General features: G+C 31.3%; 2 protein-coding genes across 12 annotated transcripts in view; one reads left to right on the forward strand and one right to left on the reverse strand.

Moving 5' to 3' along the window:
* Window positions 1-111: 111 nt before the first annotated feature.
* On the reverse strand, window positions 112-1,981 carry LOC110999735 (putative transmembrane protein 183BP). Of its 3 annotated transcripts, none has more exons than XM_045629597.1 (3): window positions 1,782-1,981; window positions 861-1,424; window positions 112-706 (listed from the first exon to the last, which is right to left on the reverse strand). In XM_045629597.1, the coding sequence occupies exons 1-3, from the start codon at window positions 1,959-1,961 to the stop codon at window positions 404-406; spliced, it is 1,047 nt and encodes a 348-aa protein (XP_045485553.1). In that variant the 5' UTR covers window positions 1,962-1,981; the 3' UTR covers window positions 112-403. The 3 variants fall into 3 exon arrangements, with proteins under 3 accessions (XP_045485553.1, XP_045485552.1, XP_022124638.2); XM_045629596.1 differs by having other exon boundaries at window positions 1,776-1,981; XM_022268946.2 differs by having other exon boundaries at window positions 113-706; window positions 861-1,441; window positions 1,782-1,926.
* Window positions 1,982-3,178: 1,197 nt separating this feature from the next.
* Window positions 3,179-21,605, forward strand: part of LOC110999682 (liprin-alpha) — a 68,288-nt gene continuing 49,861 nt past the window's right edge. For 6 of the 9 annotated variants that reach the window (XM_045629480.1, XM_045629484.1, XM_045629481.1 and 3 more), the window contains exon 1: window positions 3,180-3,729. In XM_045629480.1, coding sequence (XP_045485436.1) covers window positions 3,481-3,729 — 249 coding nt within the window. In that variant the 5' untranslated portion in view covers window positions 3,180-3,480. Of the gene's footprint in view, window positions 3,730-21,605 lie in introns of all 9 variants that reach the window. The other 3 variants (XM_045629483.1, XM_045629488.1, XM_045629482.1) reach the window with 2 other exon arrangements.

Raw genomic sequence — 21,605 nt, forward strand, 5'->3', positions numbered from 1 at the left:
ATAATTTACCAAGCAACAAGAAATATGGATAAAATTTTATGTGATGACAAAATTAAGTAGAAATAAAACAACATATGTATATTTGAAAGAATATTTTTATTAAAACAATTTATAATAATTCTAATTACGGTATTCTTACTTTACCTAAAGTAAACAAAAAAATGAATTCTAAATCTTTTGTTTCCATAATACATTAATGTGATAAAACATTCTTCGTATATTTAAGGCAAATAGTGTAATCCTTAATAAGATCAATTTTTTAATTTACTTGTAGACAAGACTAATATTTACTCACAAAATAAATTTACTGCCAAATTTTATGTCCACAAAGTATGTTGGTTCAATACTTTAATAAAAAAACATGTATGGAAATATTTCTTGTTCAGATTAGTGTACTTACCATTTAATCCTCATCAGTCAAATCAAAAAAGTCAACCTCTAAAATTGGTGAGGATTCTTCATCTTTCATTAAAGGAGGAGGCTTAACTTCAAAATGTGGATATTTTGGATGCCACCATTCATATATATTCCACTTACAAACAGTGTCAAGTACAACGTGACGCAATGCTTGGAAATTTGAAATGGCCTCGGGAGGACTTCTAAAGCCCAACTGAAGTTTGAGCCCTGGTGACATATATGACAAACAAAAACTTGATAAAGTCATGCCCATCAATGGTGGAATGTTGTAGACATGTTTGCTACAAATCTGTAAGAAAATATTACTCCATTTATAAGCAATACAACTCCAAATTAGTGTATTAACAAAATTAAAATAATAAAGTTATAAGATTAGTACTAAAGCCAAAAACAAGTTTAATACAGGAAATTTATAATATATATATAGTATACAAAAAATTGACCTGAAGAACTATGTTGTCTTCTTCAGGGTTGGCACAAACCCTGCCTTCATCTTCAAATGTAGTTAATGGCCTTATTACACTTTTCTTAAATTTAATATATATGTTCCAGTATAATTGACCCTTGGAATACCAAACGCTAACACACTTTTGTTTTAACAATTTATCTGGTGGTATTTTATACTCCTCATACGCTCCAGCTCTTTCCACAAAGTCTCCATATGTACAATATAATGCTCTTATTACTCTTTGACGCAATCCATAAGCTCTGTAGGTCTCATCAATATGCAATCTTTCAGGTAAAAGCTTGTGGCCTTTACAGTATCGTCTATATATTGAGTACCAAAAGGATTCTCGTTTAGTTATGCAATAAGTTGCTTTATTGATAGCTGAGAAGGTAGGAATGTCTTTTGGTTCAATAAAAGCAGATATCAAATACCATACAATTTCTGGATAAACTGAACCATTATCAGTTTGAGGTTTGTGAAGGTTTTTAGTTTTCAACTTTTTTTGATCTTTCTCTCCCTCATTAACAATATTATCTTCATGATTATTCTCTTTTATAAGCTGAGAAATTGATAATTCTATAATGAAAATTTACAAAATAAGTTAGAAATGAGCACCATAGTTAATACACTTAATTGAGCAGCTAATACAATAATTGTGTATTAAGTATTATTAAGAACAAAACATATTTCCAAAAAGTTACACACTTAATATAGGTTTATCATAAAACTAACTATTTAATACTTAGTGAGAAAAACTGTTTCAGAGGCTCAGCCAATGCTAATAACAAATTTAGGTTTGTCTCTAAACATATAATCGCTTAGAAAAGACCTAACATGCTAAACAGAACTTTAAAAAAATTTGAAACCAAAATTAGGGTTATTTATTCCAATTAACAAATTGTACACGTACACGTACGTTTGGCCTTTTTATGTCCTTTTTTCTTTGGCATGACACAGAAGCTCGTATTAAGTTAGAAAAATCTCTAATTAGAACAATGCAAACTGATATTGAATTTTTAAGTTCAGAATTCAGATTAATAAAACTAACTCTGAAGTCTGAACTGATGAAAAATATATTACAGATCACAGAGTACATTATATGAGGGAGAACTGTGAAGTGTGAACAGATAAGAGACGAATACTGAGTACAGTCGTACTTGATCGGCGATCTATCTGTTACTAATAGGCATTTTCCGTCAAAGCATTTGAAAATCATTTGAATGAATGATTTCCCGACGATTAATTTTTATGAGTTAAAAACAATAATAACTGACGATTGGCCATATTTTGATTATTATCTATTTCATTTAATTATTTACGCTGTACTAAGGCACTTTTTTAATAATATTCCGTTTTAATTTAATAATACATGCGTATGTATTATATTTTATGAAGTAAAATCGGTTGAATTAAAAATTAAAAATTTTAAATATTGTTAGATACATCAGTCACATGACATTTTTAGTGTCATAGTTGAAGTTTAAATCCTTATACTCATTTTTTTACATATTTATTTCCAACACACAAATATACAATTAATAAATACTACTGAACAATGAACCTAAAACTAAAAACCTTCTCAAATGTAATATAAATTATTATTCACAGATTATTAAATCGAACTGCTTTTTTGTAAATAATATGTCGTCTCTTATCTAACAATCCTTATTCTGTCTTGGAGTTTAATTTAGTTGGAGGTGTTTTTCATTTAAATAAAGAATGTTAATTACCATAAAAAACTTGACATTTGTTTACGTGTTAAAGGCATCGTGCGTCACAGGTACTGGTGCAAACTGCAACGCCATTTTGCCCAGAGGACCATTTTATGGGGTTCTTAAAAATATGAATTTTTAATTTTAATTTTTCAAGCCAATACAAAACAGACTTAAACATAACAATTTATATAGATTCCATAGTCTTTAATAAGTATTCTGAAATGGTTTTTAAAATTCTGTCAATTATCCTATGATAGGCAAGAAACAGCTTGTGGCTTTCGCTTTCTAAAATAAATATTTTGGCAGTAAAGAATAATGGGTGACTTTGATTCTTTTTTAAATACTTACTGTACAACTTATTAAAATATCTAGTATTAGATTTGTAAATTATATCATATCACTTAATTATCAATGGATAAAGCGATTAACATTACATTTAAAATAATGTTAATCGCTTTATCATAATTTAATTTAGTTAGAGATATCTAGCCATTGATGTTTTTAAACTGGCTCAATTTTCATGATGTATTATTATAATCTATGACTGTGACAGCGAGAGCCTAATTTTTTACCTATTCTTATTCGACATTCGACTGATTTTTGATGACTGACGTTTAAATTCAAGATGGCAGACATGCCGCTTGAACCGCGATAGTATGGAATCTTAAAATTTTACATTGTAGGTGTGTCTTACTAGATTATCGAACTATAATGTATGCCAAAATATTGACTGAAAGTTTGTACGAATATAAAGACAATGTAAAAGAACGCTCGCGTATTTTGTGCGCTAGTTTTAGGTAACATTCGTGCCGAAACTGTAGTAAATTGGTGATTAAATCTTAGCTGGTCGTAGTAAGTGTGTCGTGTACGATAGTTTTTCTTGATTCATGGTAAATTAAAATGTGGAATATGATGTGCGACGTGATGCCTACGATATCTGAAGACAGTATCAGTCAACGGAGTTCTCAATTTTCTGGAGAGGATGCGAACTTCGAGCAACTCATGGTGTCTATGTTAGACGAAAGAGATAAGCTGGTGGAGAGTTTGCGTGAGACTCAGGAGCGGTTAGGTGATACAGAATTACGGCTGAAAGAAGTTGAGAAGGAAAGAGATTCTTTGCACCGGCAGATTTCGGCTAATTTACCTCAGGTCAGTGACTGCCAACTATTTTAAGAATACGTCTTTATTCTCGATTTGCATGTTTTAACGGCCTTCTATGCAAATGCTAAACTCACTGTAAAATATTTCGCCCTGTGAGATAACAATATCAATGTAAATGAACTGATTATGTCTGAATGTTGAAAGTATGTGTCTTATCAGTACTTGCTCAGCAAAGATTTGGCAATTTTAAATTAAGTTGTATTAGTCACTATATATAAATTAAACTGCATAAAAGTGTGAAATGTGTTATACAAATTAGTTATCAGGACTCAGGTAGGAATTTCTTATAGGTCTCAATGATAAGTTAGTATGTACTCAAAATTTCATATTTATAATAATTTTATTTCAATATATAATGTTAGATATTGTTTAAAAAAATACTATTATGCTCTAAAATCATGACTATATTTATCTGTTATTGGCAAGGATTTTGTGTTGAATGCATCAGCGCTCATACACTTATAATGATATAAATGTATTTATTTTTATTTCAGGTATAAAACCTATAAAAATTAATTATAGCTTATACTTACCTAGTTCTTAAGACACTAATTTACAAATTGAATGTTTGTCACTCATCATTACTGGAAAAAACTTATTTAGTCAAAACCTTTTATAACATCATTGAAGGCACTACATTATATTTAGTTGTAAAAAGCAGTCATTGTAACACCTGATAACATTTTTATTAATTACCTAATACAATAACAGTATAAGTAATAGTCAATATAACCAGTAAGTTGTTTTAAGCTATGTTGTTGTAGTTTTGACTTTTTTAGCATTTACAGTGCATGTAAAACACTTGAAATGTTGATTTGTGTAAAATATGCATGGTACATGATAATAAGGCATAATTTTCTTTTCATTTAGAATCCTTTGTATCTGTTAAAATTAGATAAATTAAATTTATCAATTATATATACACATTACTATTTATATGATAAAGTATTTTCATTAAATGTAAATAATAAGTTGTATAATTAACAATGGTTTAAGTTAACACCACTACATATGTACCTTGGCTTTCTCTTGTACATGCATATTTGAATTAACCATTTAGATAACCTTGTATAATTTAAATATGTACTTTTCTAAGGCCCTCCTGTAATTTAGCTTATTTAACAATAATTGTTCATAAACTTATGATATTAAAAAATGTTTATATATATTAGAATGAGTTTGGCAAAGTGCTGTATGAATTAAAATTTTTAATTTTAATGAGAATATAGTGAGTTGGCCTCTCTAGTAGCCTAAATGTCTTCACAAGAATTCTTATCAGATAAGAATATTTTTCAGTATTCTGTGTGTATGTTTTTGTTTTTATTTATTACATATACATAAGTTCATATATTTATATCAGAAATAAAAAACCTACTATCAGTTTATTAGTTGGATAGGTATAGTATAAGCAGGTCACGAACCCACTGTGTCCTCAATCGCAATGTCATTGGCTATGAGTGTCGTGAGAAGACACGGCTGACTGGCGACGCACCCAGTCCATTTGCGACAGTTCTTTGATGATTTTTTTTTTCACAAATTTATTATACTTTATTCATTACTGAAGTTAAAGAAACGTAATTTATAAAATTATAAGTCAGTACCGTATACATTTTAACTATTACTTAGTCTGGTATATGTTCCTCCGAGAGTTATCTAACGATACGTAAGTATATAACTATATGTAAGAACACATAAATAGCTGGATCACATCCGTGTCACAATAACTCTTTACCCGACACTGGCACAGTAGGCAGGAAACGTGGCTCGTTTGTAATTTCCCACCTAATTTACATCGCGCCGGAATCCAGGGCGGCTTATGAAACTATATAATCGAAATGTTACAACGAATAAAAGGACTACAAGTGGGACATTTCCTAGCTTTGTAAAGAATCGCCGTAGGCATAATTGGAAATCCGCTTTGTTGTAAATTTGTGTATGAAAAGAAATAAGATCATCATCAGATTTAATTATATTAATGTTTAATTTGAGATTTTTCGTACGAAATATTTTAAGTATTGGTAAAGAAATCTTCCATCCTTTCCATTCCAAAGTGTTAAAGTAAAATTAACCGGCGCAGTTCTTCCTTTTCATGTTTTGTCATGACAATCGTTGTTTTTGACTGACTTCTCTTACCTTAACTTACTTACCTGTATCCTGTAGGCAAAATATGGTTTTACTACCACATCGGGAAAAAGTGATCCGCATGCATGTAACAAAATCAACTTGTAGCAAAATGTTATCTTACCAGTCGTAAGATAATTCGGGATGCCTTTCCTTCAATTTCAAACATTTATTTTTACTCTAAGATAAAATATTGTGTGCTTTTTTATTCAAACTTTATAATATATGTATAAAAATATTTTATGCGTATTCGTATATTTTTTACACAATCTAGTATTATCAGAAACGTTAAACCTATATCCAAGCGGGTTTTCACAGTTCTTTCCTTATTATGTTTGGACATAAAATTATAACTGTTATTTAGTCTTTGCCAAAAAAGGCTCACAGTTTATATACATTAAATTAACTATCCTGAACTACCTTCTCAATGTTGAGCCAAATACGGAACTAAATCACATTCCGAATATCTGTTAATGCTTACTGGAAATCCAGTATATTGTTTAAGATAGCGTGATTCTATTTTCTTTAAATTGTAAAAAATACAGACTTCAAGCTAAGTAAATACTTACATTATTTCATCAATCACATTACGCTCTCATTACTCCTATAATTTTAGCTCAGCAAGACCTAATTCTTTAGCGCTTTGTACAATCCTGATTCCATTGTTAATTTTGTGCTTTTGAATAAACCTTTATAGGCGTTCTCAACTGTATTTATGAGATAAGTTGGATTTACCTTCCAAGCTGAGATTCCTACCAAGTAGGTCATTGCTAGGAATCCATTGTAAAAGTATTATTCATGAAACGAAATTAACGAATAATTAGCTAATAAATTATGATATAGCTTCTGCTGTAGCCCAGATCTTACGCGGATTACCTGTCGTATGAACCCGACTTATCGTCTAGATTTCATATCACTATATAATTATATTTTTAGGTTTGCCTTTATAATTGACCTTGACAACCGCAAGAAAACAACAAGACGATAATGACTATTAAATCTATATTGTAAATATTTGGTCTTAACTACACAGAATTTCATTAAAGCATTCCAAAACTTTGTTTCGTAAATGCGAAATTAAATTTAGATAACGCTAACCATCGTTCTTTGACGTACACATGCTTTAGAGATAGTTGGTGGTATTTATTTAATATCATTATCATATCATAAGGTAATAAGCAGTTCTTCATCTATTTCGCATTTTAGTTATAAAAAAAATAACTATCAGGCTTATTTCCACACATAGTTTAAAGTTGTCTTTCATTTCTTCCTGAAAGTTTGTGTTTATGTTGTTATAAAATGAGACAAAATAGTGCTTAAGTAAAGCCGTGTAATAAGACGAGATCAGTTTATTTAAGAATATGGCGATTATGCGAAAGCGTTAATACAAATTTCTTATAGTTTGACGATTATTATCATAGGTCATTTATATAATATACAGAACAATTTTCTTTTCCTTTTTATCTTAAGTCAAGGGCACACGATCTAATTATTTTACCTGAATCCGCAACATGTCTGTTAATATCAACGGGGTGTTTACAAGATAGTATGTTATATTTAAAAGGGCTTTCAGCGCCGGTCGCTGTGGCGACCGCTCTCCTGAATTAATGAGTGCCTGCGTCCGCATTAGCGGGCAACACTGAGCTCTTAGCTTAATGTTAATATTGTATATTCATATCAAAATATTCTATATGTGGTAAAAAAATCTTGCTCGTAAAATAAGAACTCGTGAAAATTTGAAAACTTTACCTGAAAATCAAAGCTTTGTTGCCTTTGAGAACCTATTTTTATGGCGGCTTGAATGGACACGTCTCGCGTACTGTTAGTGAATTTTATCCATAATGATAAATTGGGATAGTTTACAATTTTTTATAGCGGTAAAAGTAGGTTTATTTGAGAAAATCTTGTTTTACTTCAAGATGGACTATGAACGACAATTTTTACCTTTTCTGATACTGTAGGCTCAAAATAGTTGAATCCTTAGACTGTAAGGAAAATTGATCTTAAAGTAAAATTTGAAAACATGATGATGATGATGATGATCAAAAAAAGTGACTCAAAGTTTATGGCCTGTTCTTCGACATTACTTCTTTTTTCGTTTGTATACACTTACAACATTGTAAATACTACACTTAAACAATCTTACATTGTATTACTGAAATTCATATTTTTCTTTATTTTCTTCAACGTGTATAATATGAACCAAAATTATATTCAATTTCCTTTGGAACGGAATATTTGATGGAAAAAATAATAATTCATGGCCTGTCATTATTTAAACGGAGTTGGGAGGTGCTTCAGAAAAATGTGAAGATATTATGATTAAGTATAAATGCAGATAAGGTCACGAGCTCGACATCCTACGCAGGAAGTCTGCTCGGCTCGAGAGGTATTGATTCAGCTATTTATAACCACCGGTCCATCGTGGAACCCTAATTTGTCCGAGCTTCGCTGTTAACGTAAAATATTTTGTAATGCATAATTTAAATGATCAAGTATCACTAAGTATTGCGGACGCCTTAGAACAGTTCCTTAGTTCTAAAGGTTATTGTCAGTAACTACTATATGAATATGTATTAAGCTTATTCTATCAACTAGACGAATTAGTAAACGAATTACCAATGTAACGATAAACGAACAAGCTAATTACCATATATAGCAAAATATAAAAAGGGTAAAAAATACACAATTGTTTAATTATTATGAAGTCGGTTTTCTATATGAATGTATGATTTTGTTTTAAAATTAATTAAAAATGATATGACTACTTGATTTATATATATGTTATCATCCGGGGTAAAAAGCTTGCATGTAATTTCATAGAAAAGTGACATAAAAGCGCGTATTCAAATATTACTGAAATGCCATCTGGGAGTCGAGGCACATGCAGCGTACAAAAGGATACTCACGGCCTGAATAGGCCTCTGTATGTATTGTGATCTCTATTCGAGGCTTGAAATTAAAATAACTTGGATGTTGCTCTCTTTAAATGCTGGAGGTAGCGGTCATCTGATAGGTCACCGGACGTTGTTCTGTTAAGGTAATACTTGTTATTTGGAATATATAACGTTGTAAGTTTGTTGAGACAAATATGGAATTGGGTAATAATAATAATACCAAAATGTTTGGGTTTTATCCTCTTATAAACCTTATACAATATTGTACTTTTTGTCGATTAACGACAATTGCTAATGTTTGACGATATAAATTTTTATATATAGTAATCATATATCACTCCATTGTTAGAAGTAAATACTGATAGGGTAAATCTTTAAAAGAACTGAATTATTATTATATTCAGTGGGGATGGTCCAATCGCTTGTATAGATTTCGGAATCACTGATATTCGATTTGAGCGGACTTTAGAATATATTCTGGACTGAGAACATAGTCCTTCGGGCTTCGCCGCAGTCAAAGTAATAAATATTAGTAATGTATTTTAATACAATTTTATTTAATGTAACGTTTGTCTCTTTACACTGCCAGGAAGCTCATCTGATGTTAATTGATACCGCCGCCCATAGACACTTACATTGCCAGAGGGCTTGAAAGTGCCTGGCCGGCCTTTTACAAATTGAAAGATCCTAATTCGAAATGGTTCGGAAATTCATCGGTGGGCAGCTGGTGGTGCGTTGTATTAACGTCTAACACTAGACTCATATCCTTGACCTTTCTTCGACGTATGGTGATATCAAATCTAACATTGTATTGTGACATAATACCTGTATATACCGCAGATGTATTGCGGTAAACACTGAGGTTAATTAAGCGAGATCGAGTCGTTACTAGTATCCACTTGCACGTTTATTCAATTATATTCTAGGACACGTAACCTTACGCCTTTTTTTACCTTCGATGGTCAGAATCCCTGAACAAAGGGGAGTTATAATTTAATATTATGTTACGTTTCCGTTTCTTGATCGATTGAGAATTTGTTTTATATTTGTCATAATTTAAACAAAAAGTTTAAGAGATATTTTACCTATTTCATAGGCAGTTCCCTTACGGTATGATGTCAGATGGTCTATAAAATAGAACGTAGGCGACGTTCGTATTTAGGCTAACGACATGATAACACAGATACTGATCTACTAGCAACTGTCAGTAATAGCATTGATTTGCTTCTTTTTGAATCAGGTAACACAATTTAAAATATTGTTTAATGCCCCCATTAAATATACGTGACCGTACCATACTATGGTTAATCCCCGTCATGTTATTAGGTAACCCACTTATAATTTAGTTTATTGCCAGTTCTTCTCTTCCGTTCTATGCCCTGGATTTGAGAACTGGCAGTAAATGTAAAATTAAAATTATTCAATTTTACATATTTCTTTTTTGACCTTACCTTACCTACATGAATAAATGCTTTATGAATTTGAAGGCATGGAAGAATCATAGTTATAAATGTTCTAATGTTCTAAATGGTGGAAATGCGTGGCTCTCATACTAAAAGTGGTATGGTGGTGTTTTTGGTTATACCTAGTTTTCGTTTAAAATGCCGCAATGATTTAGGATTGCTTATAATATGAGAAACACTCTTTCATATTGCGTAAATAAGATCTGCTATAGGAGCTTAGATAAGTTACATTAAAGTAATTATAAAAGCAACTAGACTAGTAGAGTTGTAGAATCTTGGCTGTTGTCTCAGTAAGGAATGCAGTGAATTAATATGAGCCGAACCGGTTTTACTACGACCTTGTCAAGGCGGTTAGCTTAGAATACACACTGATAGAAGCATTAAGGGGACGGACAAGGAATAAAAACGCGATTCGGTCACTAGATTTTTGTATGAATGATTTTGGAAATGGAAATCTATTTCAGTTTTAAAGTGCTACGTTTTATTACTGCAATTAATTTGTATTGTCATTTTGATACGATTTGTTTTTAAAATACAGTTACACCAGTCCCCGAATACTAAAATGCAGCTTCCCTCTTAACACTTTACATTTCCGACTTGGAATCGATTTGAATAAATTTTTGTACTGTATTTAACTTCAATATTTCTCTTTTTCAATTAATATAGTCGCCTGATTTATAAATTATTTGCTGTTTATAAACGAGTAGTAATTAACGATATAGGTATTTCACAGTACAAATGTCTGTTGGAATTAATTCCCAAGCGTCAAAATATCATTATAAGATTATATAGCGAAAAAACAGCAGAGAACATATTAATAAGTTGAATGATAAAATTTACGAAGTTGGTTAAAATTCAACTCAAACGTAGGCTGTGTGGTGTGGTAATATTAAAGTGATAATGGGAACGTAATAGCCTCCGGTATGCTTCCGTTTTATTTATTCTACGGTTACGTTATCGTGGTTTCAAAAATGTTAATTACCTTTATGTTTTTAGAGATCTACTATTTACACAATTATCTGGTAATTACAGGTCGTGTAATGTTCTAACAATATTATGTTTTATTCCTAATACAGTGAAGTATTTAATTTTGTATCAACGTACAAACCAGAGTATTTAATGAGGTGAAAGTTCGTAAAATCGAGGAGAAAACTATTACCACTGAGAAAAATTATTTGAGCAATAGTCGGATAATTTATGGTAAATATTATAAAAAAATATTTCTACTATAAAACCAGCTCTGCGAAAATTTTAAATTAAAATATTATTAATATAAATTAACTCATGTTGGCGACGTTCTGTCTAGTATTTTACTATAATGGGAAAAACGATCTAGCTACCTTATGCTGTATCGGATGAACCAGTTATGATGAATTTTGTTCGTTACTTGAGTAGCAGATGTTTTAAGGCTGGTGAGAATTATTAGGACTTTTTGTAAGAAAATTCCGTTGACATTCCTTTAAAGATTGAGCAGTTAAACAGGGAGATACAACAGATGTAGAGATTGTGATATTTTTTTAAATATCTTTTATGATCGATATTCTGTTAAAATTATTATAATATGATTATGACGCTCTGTAGATATATATTGAGCCAGCCCTTATATTTTTTTAGTTTCCTTATAAAAAGTTGTAAAAGCGAGCTATTATTAAAAACCAGTGCTGTACAAACAAGGACTGTGTAGTATATTTTTTGTGTTCTGTTGCTGAAGACTTGAGACTTCCCATAATGTTCGCTTAGAATGCTCCCTTTGTTTCTGTTATGTAGACCGAGAGATGGATTGAGGATCGCTTGATATGATTTATATAATGAATTTAATAATTTAAATTCAGTTATTTTAAAATTTTTAATAGTAGTAAAAACATATTTTTATTCATTAATATGTTAAACAAACAAATTTTTTTTATTTGCTCTCTTTCAAAGATTATATAGGTGATATGTTAATAATTTAATATGCTAACTAAATGATTGTTAATATCGTTTGAGGAAGTAAAATCACGCACTCAAAACACTTGTAATATATAAATATACTATAAATCATGATCCTGCGTTTGTTTAGCGTAAACGTCACGGGATGAATTCCCGACTACAAGCGATTTGGTGAGAATTTACTTGCTGCTCTAAAAAAATATTAGTATCGTGTAAAATCCAGTTCTAGCGCCATTAAAGTAAAACGTATTTACTCCATAGTGAAATATCTTTTACTGCTCTCAGTCTAGTCACGTTTACAGCTGTGTCCGGACTACGGATATGGGTTGTTGAAAACGTTTTTTTTAACTAAGAAAACTAAACGGGTTGTTATTGCACTTTTAACATCAAAGTATTTTTACATTGTATAGAATTCAAAGTTTTAAAATTTATTTTGACTTTGTTTCTACTTAATTTGTCTTTTTTACTAAGCCTACGTTTATAGTAGCTCAATTGGTGTTGAACATTTACCATATTTACAAAATTAGATGCGAACAGTGTCCAATTTTTATCTTCATAAAAACGTTCCTCAGAATTCAAGGAATCAATTAAAAATAATTACTCGAATTTGTGCAGCCGTCTTCGAGTTTTGAGCTTAGCAACTCATTTTGCGATTGATCTTATTTATATGGTAAATATCACTTGTTGCTGTTTCAGAGATTGCTTAATCTCTCAAATATTTGTATGAGCCAAATATCCTTGAGCGTATTCATCATAGATTGTTTCGTTGGGAATCGAATAAACGACAGGCTTTAATATACCAAGTGCTTTACAACTCTATCTATAGAGCATATTTTTATTGTGAATATATTATTTAAATAAGCTAACAAGCATTACTTACTGTATACGTAAAAATCGTTATCAATGTCCTTGATACTTGGAAAGCAATTTAGGCTTTTCTTTAAATAAATAACGTTGTATAATATCGAAGTTGTTGACTTCATAGAATAGATAGGCGTTTTAAAGCGCCTCTAACGGGAAATTGTTGAAACGTGTTTTGTAGCCTTACGCGAAACCTTAGTTAAGAGAGCAATAGCAACTGTTTCTTCCACCCTTACATAGATGGCGCAAAATTATATCACAGTCAATGAAGTTTGTTGAATAATCGTGTTTTTTTTGTAACTAAATAAGTATGTATAATACTGTTATCATATTGATAAAACTACGATTTTCATTTAATATTCACTATAATTTTTGATTTACTTATTTAGGTTTAACTTGCTCCTCATAATTGAATAAGCTTCTCCACAAGTGAGCGTTTTTTAAGACGCTCATTGCGGAGTTACACTATGTGGCACCAACTGCCCACTCAAGTATGGATATACTTGACCAATTTGACCTTGGGGTCCTTTAAGATAGATCCTTCAAAAATTAGCAATTAAAGAGCGGCGGAAAGATTCTTGCCAGTTCTTCTTGTCGCCCTTGACTTGCGAACTGGTAGTAAATGTACGATTTCTTTAATTATTATTTTTGAGATTCATAAGTTTACTTGCTTACCTATATGAATAAAGATATTTTGACTTTGAGTTTGATAAGAGCGTACAAAAATTCCAATGACCTACATCGCACTTGCAAACCTGCTGGCAGTAGAAGTGTCCATGGACGTCGGTATCAGTCAACATCAGGCGACTCCTCCTCGTTAGCCCCCCATAAAAAACAATTTTAGTGCCCAATTTTTCTTAAAGAACTTATCAAATATGCATTTTTAAAATTTCGAAACAAAATATACAACCACCTCGTTAAACCTATACAACATTTTTTATAATCTGATTGTATTTTCAAATATATTCAAATGAAGATGTTGGGACAGAAATGTTTCGAATTAGCTTCCTAACAGTTAAAATAAACTATAGATAATGATTTTATTATGCGATGATGTGTTAACAATATTAGTCGTCAGTGGTATCTATTAACAGACACTAATGTAAACATTGTTTTATGATCGATAAAATGTAGATAAAGCTTTCAATTTACGAAGCTTATGGAATATAATATTTTTTACAAAGTTAAACAGTAGGTGATAGCGTCATAATATTCGATTTAGTCATTATAAACTGGCATTAATGCAATATTTATGTCATTTAAATATATATTAGTTTAATACTGATGATACGGTTAAGCTACAATTTCGTTTTCAGTAGATTGTCAGTTTTTTTTATTTAAAAAAGATTTAGATTCACTCTTACTAAGATGTATAACACAAATTCTTTTCGTAGTCTACGTTTGATTTACATTTGATTCGTGAACGCTTAGTGAAGTGAAAAAGCACGCCGAGTTATTATTTAAAGATGCCAAAAACACGTTACCTTACATCTGGCAATACGTATTTAAAAAGTTATTTTTATATGTGCACACGCATGAGTTCATTCATTTTTGTTGCTTGTCTATTTATAGTATTCTGTTGACGGCAGCGGACAGAAACAAGCATTGCGTAGGCGACTGAGACCCTGTCTATTCTGTTTGATCTACAAATCAGATGTGTTTTCTATATATGTTGGTATGTAATTGGTATCTTTGAAAGTTATATACACAGATATGTAGCTAATTATTTGTTGTTAATGAAATTTTTGTGTATTAGATTTAATTATATATGTTCGTGTTCATTGTTTTTCTGAGTAGGTATATCATATAATCTGAGTATAAAAAGTATTTTTGTAGGCATCAATCTACTATGAAAATATGTGAAATAAAAGATTTTAGTCAGTCACTTTAAATACTCAACATCGCATTTTTGTGTATCGTAAACAAAGCAAAGATGACACGAAGCAATAATGAAACAATCTTGTTGAGTGTACATAAGTTCAAGTTAGGTAGATTTGGGCAACGAATGGTCGTTGTATATATACACTATAGTGCAAGTCGGCGAACCGAACGATTTATTTGATTGCAAGCCAGCGTAAACAAATACGCCTAGATCTTCAACCAATGCTCGAGGGAGTTCGTCTTGTTGACGGTTTATTTGGGTGATTTCCAACGCTCGACTGCGGTTTGTTCATGAGTACGTCGAGGATTTAATTAATTAAAAATTATTTTAAATCACATGATTTTTAATCAGTATTGTTTTTATGGCTAATAGTTATAGCATTTTACTAAGTTGAAAACAATAAGTTTCACTGTTTTTTCACTGTTTAACTGTTTCTCGTCTATCTCTTACTTCACGGTACCGATAAAGCTTATGTAAAAGTAATTACACGTAACGTAAGTTGTTATAGTTAAACTTTGTTTAACTTGTAAGTTGTTTCTATAATAAATTAGAAACTTTTTTGAATATCAATCTTTTTATGTATAATAAATTAGACCATAATACGACGATATAAAATAAATAATTAAATCGTGTTAGATATATTAATACGCCTCAGGAAAAAAACTGAGTAAAGTACAAAAGCTTAACTACCTCTGGATACAAATGTCATTAGTGCAAACTAAATCCCAATTTACGATTTGAACTCTTGGCACGGTTATATCTGCAGCTTTTTACTATTTTTTTTAATATTATAACGCTTGAAATGTAATGTATTTTTAATTTAATTTCTGATGTTTTGAACGTTATCTTCAAATATTTTGAGTCTCGCTCGTAAAATCTTTAGTGGTTGTAAATCTGGTACTGTTTTTTAAGAACTCTTTAAGAACACTCGTAGATTTTAGTGCTGTCTCTATGTACCAAAAGATTAATCTAATCGTGTCTTTGCAACATATAGTATTATTTTACCTTAAAAAGTAATACTTAATAATTTTATGCTAGTTTATGTTTTTCTATCACACTTATTTTTTTCTCTATACTGAAACTGTTTAATAAAATATCATAGCGTTCACATATTTTATGTAGAAAAAACCGATCACTATTAATAGGTATATTGGGATAGAATAACAGTGAAAGTTTAGGTTTGACAAATTTAATACGTGTAGGAAAGTGTGTGTGTAATGGAAAGTATGAATAATAAAATAAAAAAAGTATAATTACCCTTTGATTTCTCTAATAAGCACCATTCTTCTATAACAAATCCTTCTATCTAACAAAAACCTTTTCATATTAAATTCTTAAACGCAGTAATGCGGTCACATACCGTGTCTTTAAATCAAAATATTGATTGATCTGATGCAGAGGCTCTCAATCATTGCGGGCGGATTTGCAGGCTTTGTATCGTGAGTATGACCTCAGCCGATGCAGCCCGCAATGCCACAGTCGCTTCTTCCACTGATCGGCGTTCTAAATTAAAATACTTTTCTAATAAACGAATGCCACAAATCTATCAATTAAACTTATATATATAACTAGTGTATAAAGACAACTTTTAGTATATCTTCATGTTTTAGGTATGATTTATAATGAAAAAGCATGTTTTAATGCTTATAAATTCCATCAACTCTCAAAGGGTCCATTACGCTCACTTTGGTTGTTGGGAAGTAATGGGCGTCTGAGATGAATTTTGATAACATCTCGACTCCCCAGCACGATCTACGCTCATCTGAAATTTCATACATAAGCCTATTTATCGGAGAGGCATCGGAAAAATTACCCGGTTCGCCATTGTGTGCCATGAATCATCGACTAACCTAGGATTAGCTTGGAGTCCGCGTACTTTCGATGATTGGCTATAGAATACACCTTAATGTTAGCATTAATAAATAAATAATAACCCTTTGGCGCTACAACCCTGCAATTCTTGGCTTCAGATTGCATAAGTTTCTTTGATATATTTTTATTTTATAGACAAGTAGGTGATTTGCGTGTTGTCTCAGACATGTCATGTTTGGATTTTGAGACGAAAATTTCATCACGATTCTTTCCTTTACTGTACAAGAATTTAATGCGCAAGTCTATCGTTACACAACCAGGATTTGAACCTACGACCGGGATAAGAATTATACGCGAAAGCCACACAAGGTTAATACCTTGCTTATTAGAAAAAAATCATCCCCAATCAGAGAAATTTGAGGCCCAGACCTTAAATGTGCGCTACATTTCCTGTTTTTGTTTATTTTGATCATCGAAAAATTAGTATTTTACATTCAAACCACATTTATTAATTGGTTCTTCGTCAAACGGATCCTACTATAATAATTGTAGTTGTTCCTGGAAACCAGAGCAGAAACCGTGCTTTGTTTCATGTTCCTCACATCACATCACATGCAGATGCAGGTAATTTTGCACTAACTTTGCAAAATCACATGCATCATGTGCATACACATACCACATCACACAATACAGTCACATTAGTTATATCGTTGTTAAGTGTATTGAATAATGGTTATTGTTTGTTCCCTTTTGTAAATTTTTGTACCTTTTTGTAGGTATATTTCATCCCTGGCTATATTTTTTATGTCAAGTTTGTTATTATATTTTTGTTAGCTGAAATACAAATACTATATAGACCTTTAAGTTTACTAGTCTAGATGGCTCAATTAAAACCTAAACGCTTTCAATGGGCATTTAAGCAATAAAATGAACTGCTCTCTCCAAACGCCAGTAAAGACAAGAAGCTGGCATGGGGCCGATTTATTTCATAGACCATTTACTTCCACGCTCGCCTCTTATCCCAATTTATGTGTATTACGCTACAAACCAAATCCTAGGCAAACTCACTGAAATAATGACAAATGATATATATGTATTCTAAATGTAGTTTTTCCTCGGATCTTTGAAGTAGGCGAACAACAAATATTTATGCATATACTGAAAACACTTTTTTAACGGATTGAAGTTATGTATATGTGCCTGTCCGGTGTCCTCCAAATTTCTGCAGAAACCCCACATCTTTTAGTCGATACCAACTCCGGGAAAATAAATACAGATATTACAACATTTTCTACAGCTGTGATACTTTTTTGACATTCAACATCTTTTGTTCAGTCAGACTTGTCACCGTGACCACGCACGCTATAAAGCACGCGAAACGTTATGTTTAAATAATTATAAGTTTACAATAATACATAACTTCAATCCGTTAAAAGTGTTTTCTTTAAATGTGTAAAAGTTATGTTAATAAAAGACAATACTATATGCATGTACTGTATTAAAAAAAATATTAAAATGAAAATTATCCTTGCACTTATTTAACTTGAAGTAATTTATTACAAAAATATAATTATTATTTACAAAGTAATTACTTTCTTATAGTGCTTCCAATATAAGAAATATTACGGAGCACAACTTTCAATATCATTATGTTAGAAGGGAAATGATTGTGGAGTCCGACTACCTTATTCGATTACTTAGTCAAAGAGCGGCCGAATGTATATTTATAAATGCCGTAATCATTTGTTATCTACAGTGTAATTAGTAAATGGTTTATATTACGTATTATTTGTGTGTATAATCGAATGAATAAGAGATTTTGATTTGCTAAATAACAATTAAAGATGGCACTATAAGAAAGCTATTGAACTGTAGGTAAGTATTGAATATCTTCAAAAAAATAGACGGTTTTTGATTACATTTTTGTGGTTTATAATTTTTGGTTTGTTTAATAATTGTATGTGCTGTTAGTTGTAGATATAAATTTGAGTATGTGTTAGCATTTCACACTGCCCGTAACTACAAATAGTCCAATCAGAAGGCCAATTATCTAAACTTGGAGTTCACGTGTGGGAAAGTTAAAGGAAAATGGCGTAGACTTTAGTCAAAACGTTTTAAATCTATTTGGTACAAATTCAGTAAACTATTTTTAAAGTAGAGTTCAAAATATAATATGTTTCAATGAAGATTTATATGTATTAATATTACATCTTAACTGTACTTTTATTTATAAAGATCGCTTGCGAAACTTGCTTGCTTGAAACTACGGCTTGTAATTGTGGTCAGCTGATATCAGTTTTAAAATTCATGTTATTCTTATCAGTCATTCGAATTGTATTATACAAAAATGTTGAATATATAAAATAAAATATTCAAATGTAGGATCAGTAGGTTATTATGCGATTTTTATAAAAACCTCTTTATGTGTTATGACTTATTTGGCTCAAATTAATATTGTGGCCTTTTCTATCTCGTATCACGTACATATCTACTCCCGAGTAACTACTTTAACAAATCCAGACTTGAACAATTATTGGCGAGTTCGACACTTTACATAAATAATACAATTTTTTTGGTTTTACCAAATAATTTATAAAGGAATAGATTTCCTGTTTAATAACCTTGGCAATTTAAGACTGTTCTATTTTTTGAGTGTTGTTTATAAATGTACATTGTGTTATATGAATATAAATTTTTTTAATAAGGTTTATTATTATAAGACATCACTCGAAAGCCAAAAGCAGCCCGTTGTTTATATGTAATTATCCCAATTGTACTGATTTTTGCGACAAAATGTTAGATTAATTTTATGAATATCTCTTACGCTATAAAGTCAGTCTATCAATGCAACACGGGGTGAGTGACCACTCAGAGCCTCGGATAGAAAGAAAGGCCCCAATCAAATCAGGAAGGCTGCGGGCAAGGAAGGCCTTTCCGCTATTACATCAGATGTGACGATGTGAAACGAAATTTGATCAATATCACTTAGACTAGTCCTTTTACCGTACCGTAGAGTGCTCTAACATCTGTTATCGACTAAGTTTTCTATTTTAAGTCAAGTTAATTGTCTGGAACACATCGCTTAGTAGCCATAAGGGCGTTGCATCATGTTATTGTTTTTATCTTTGTGTAACTTGTATGTGCAGTAAAGTAAAGTCATAAATAGGAATTTTTGAATTATGATGTCCACTTACCAGGTTTTGAATCGACTGACTACCTTCGAATGACGCGTGACCGACTGACCTACGGATTAATTTTCTGCTTTATCTTTGTGTAAGGGTAGTGTATACTTGCGGTCTTAATTATTCACGAGTTATTAAATTACTGTACAGGAACGGTCGACAAACTTGTTTTTTTATATATTATTTCTAAAATTGGTTTACAAAAATTACGTCTTATAAACGAATTATTACTTAATTTGCCTTAAGAACTGTGCAACTGTATAAACGCCTGAAAGATGTTAAACATTTGTAGTATTAAAATAAACTGGCATTTAATACCCAACTAATCTGTACATATCAATCTTAATTAAGTTCAAAATATAGCAAGCGAACCGTAGTATTAGCCTAGTTGGTGACGTCGTAATCCTGTTGCTACACTCGTAGCCCGTAGTACTGTCTACGGTCGCGACACTGGGCTGACGGCTGCTACGAAATCGCTACGACAATCTTGTTGTCGTCATTCGTAACAAAACTTTTTTGTGATATTAGTTTAAAAGAGTGCACTGACTATTTTATGAAAATATTTATGATAGTATAAAAGCGTTTTCGTGTACATACAACGTAATTATCAATAATTTGTGTAGTCGCGTGCAATTTTTAACTTCGTGGTTATAAACAGAATGTTGTTTAACGGGAGAACGTATGAAACTTAATACATTTTCAAAAGCACTCTCTGTATTAAATTTTTAGTAAAAATGTGTATGCAGTGTAAATAGTTCTAATGTGACAATGGTTGAAGGGACATCTCCGGGTGTATTTTTCGCCACTAATAATGGTAACGGTTACCGTCTGTCTGCACGTGGAATCCACACCCTACAGCTGTTCCTAAGGGAACATGGAGCTGACTGCGTTCGTCAGCTTATGCAGGTACGCCGTGTACTTAGACATAGCTGCTAAGATTTAATGAGAATTTTTGAGACGAGAAACAATCTATAAAATAATCTTATTAAAAAATATTAATTTTCTTAACCTCTTAGGCCATGCAAGACATCGTGGCAGGTAGCGACAGTTTGCGTTAGTTAACAATGACGAAAAAAATAGCCAAATTAAAACTAGACACTAATTATAATTATTAGATTTGATACGCTGGAGACCAGAAAGAAACTTAAACCGTTATTATATTTATTAAGATTTTGCAAATTGTTGTTTGAGACAACGCCTAATTATAGAACTAATTGAAAAGTGACAAGCTTCAAAGCAAAGACTCAAATATTCTGCAACTGTTCTACAAATTTGTTTGTGACGTACATACCCGCTTGTCACGTACCGCCAAAGCATGTGCCTGCCCCTGTGTAATGCGTACCATAGAATTAAATTTTATGTACTACAAGATGACTTGCAAGTTGCTCTTTATACGTCAAAGGCGTTTGTTCCGTGTGAGCGAGTGTAAGTTTGCTAAGACCTGAGATGCAGCTGTGTTAACACTTCAAACTTGACTTTGATCTATCGTGGTAAACTTCGACACGGTACTGATATAAGTATATAAAATGTAAGTATAGGTAAACGCAATATGAGAAGGGCAGTTTTACTTCATTGTTTTACTCCGTTATATGGGCAAACTTACCGAAAGAAATACATTATAGTTTTGTTGAATAATTAAAACAAACATTTTTTTACGTTTTATAAAAACGTACTAATGTTTTTCATTTATTATACATATGAAGTTCTACTGCATTTT

This window comes from Pieris rapae, chromosome 9 (assembly GCF_905147795.1).
Source record: "Pieris rapae chromosome 9, ilPieRapa1.1, whole genome shotgun sequence".
NCBI lineage: Eukaryota > Metazoa > Arthropoda > Insecta > Lepidoptera > Pieridae > Pieris > Pieris rapae.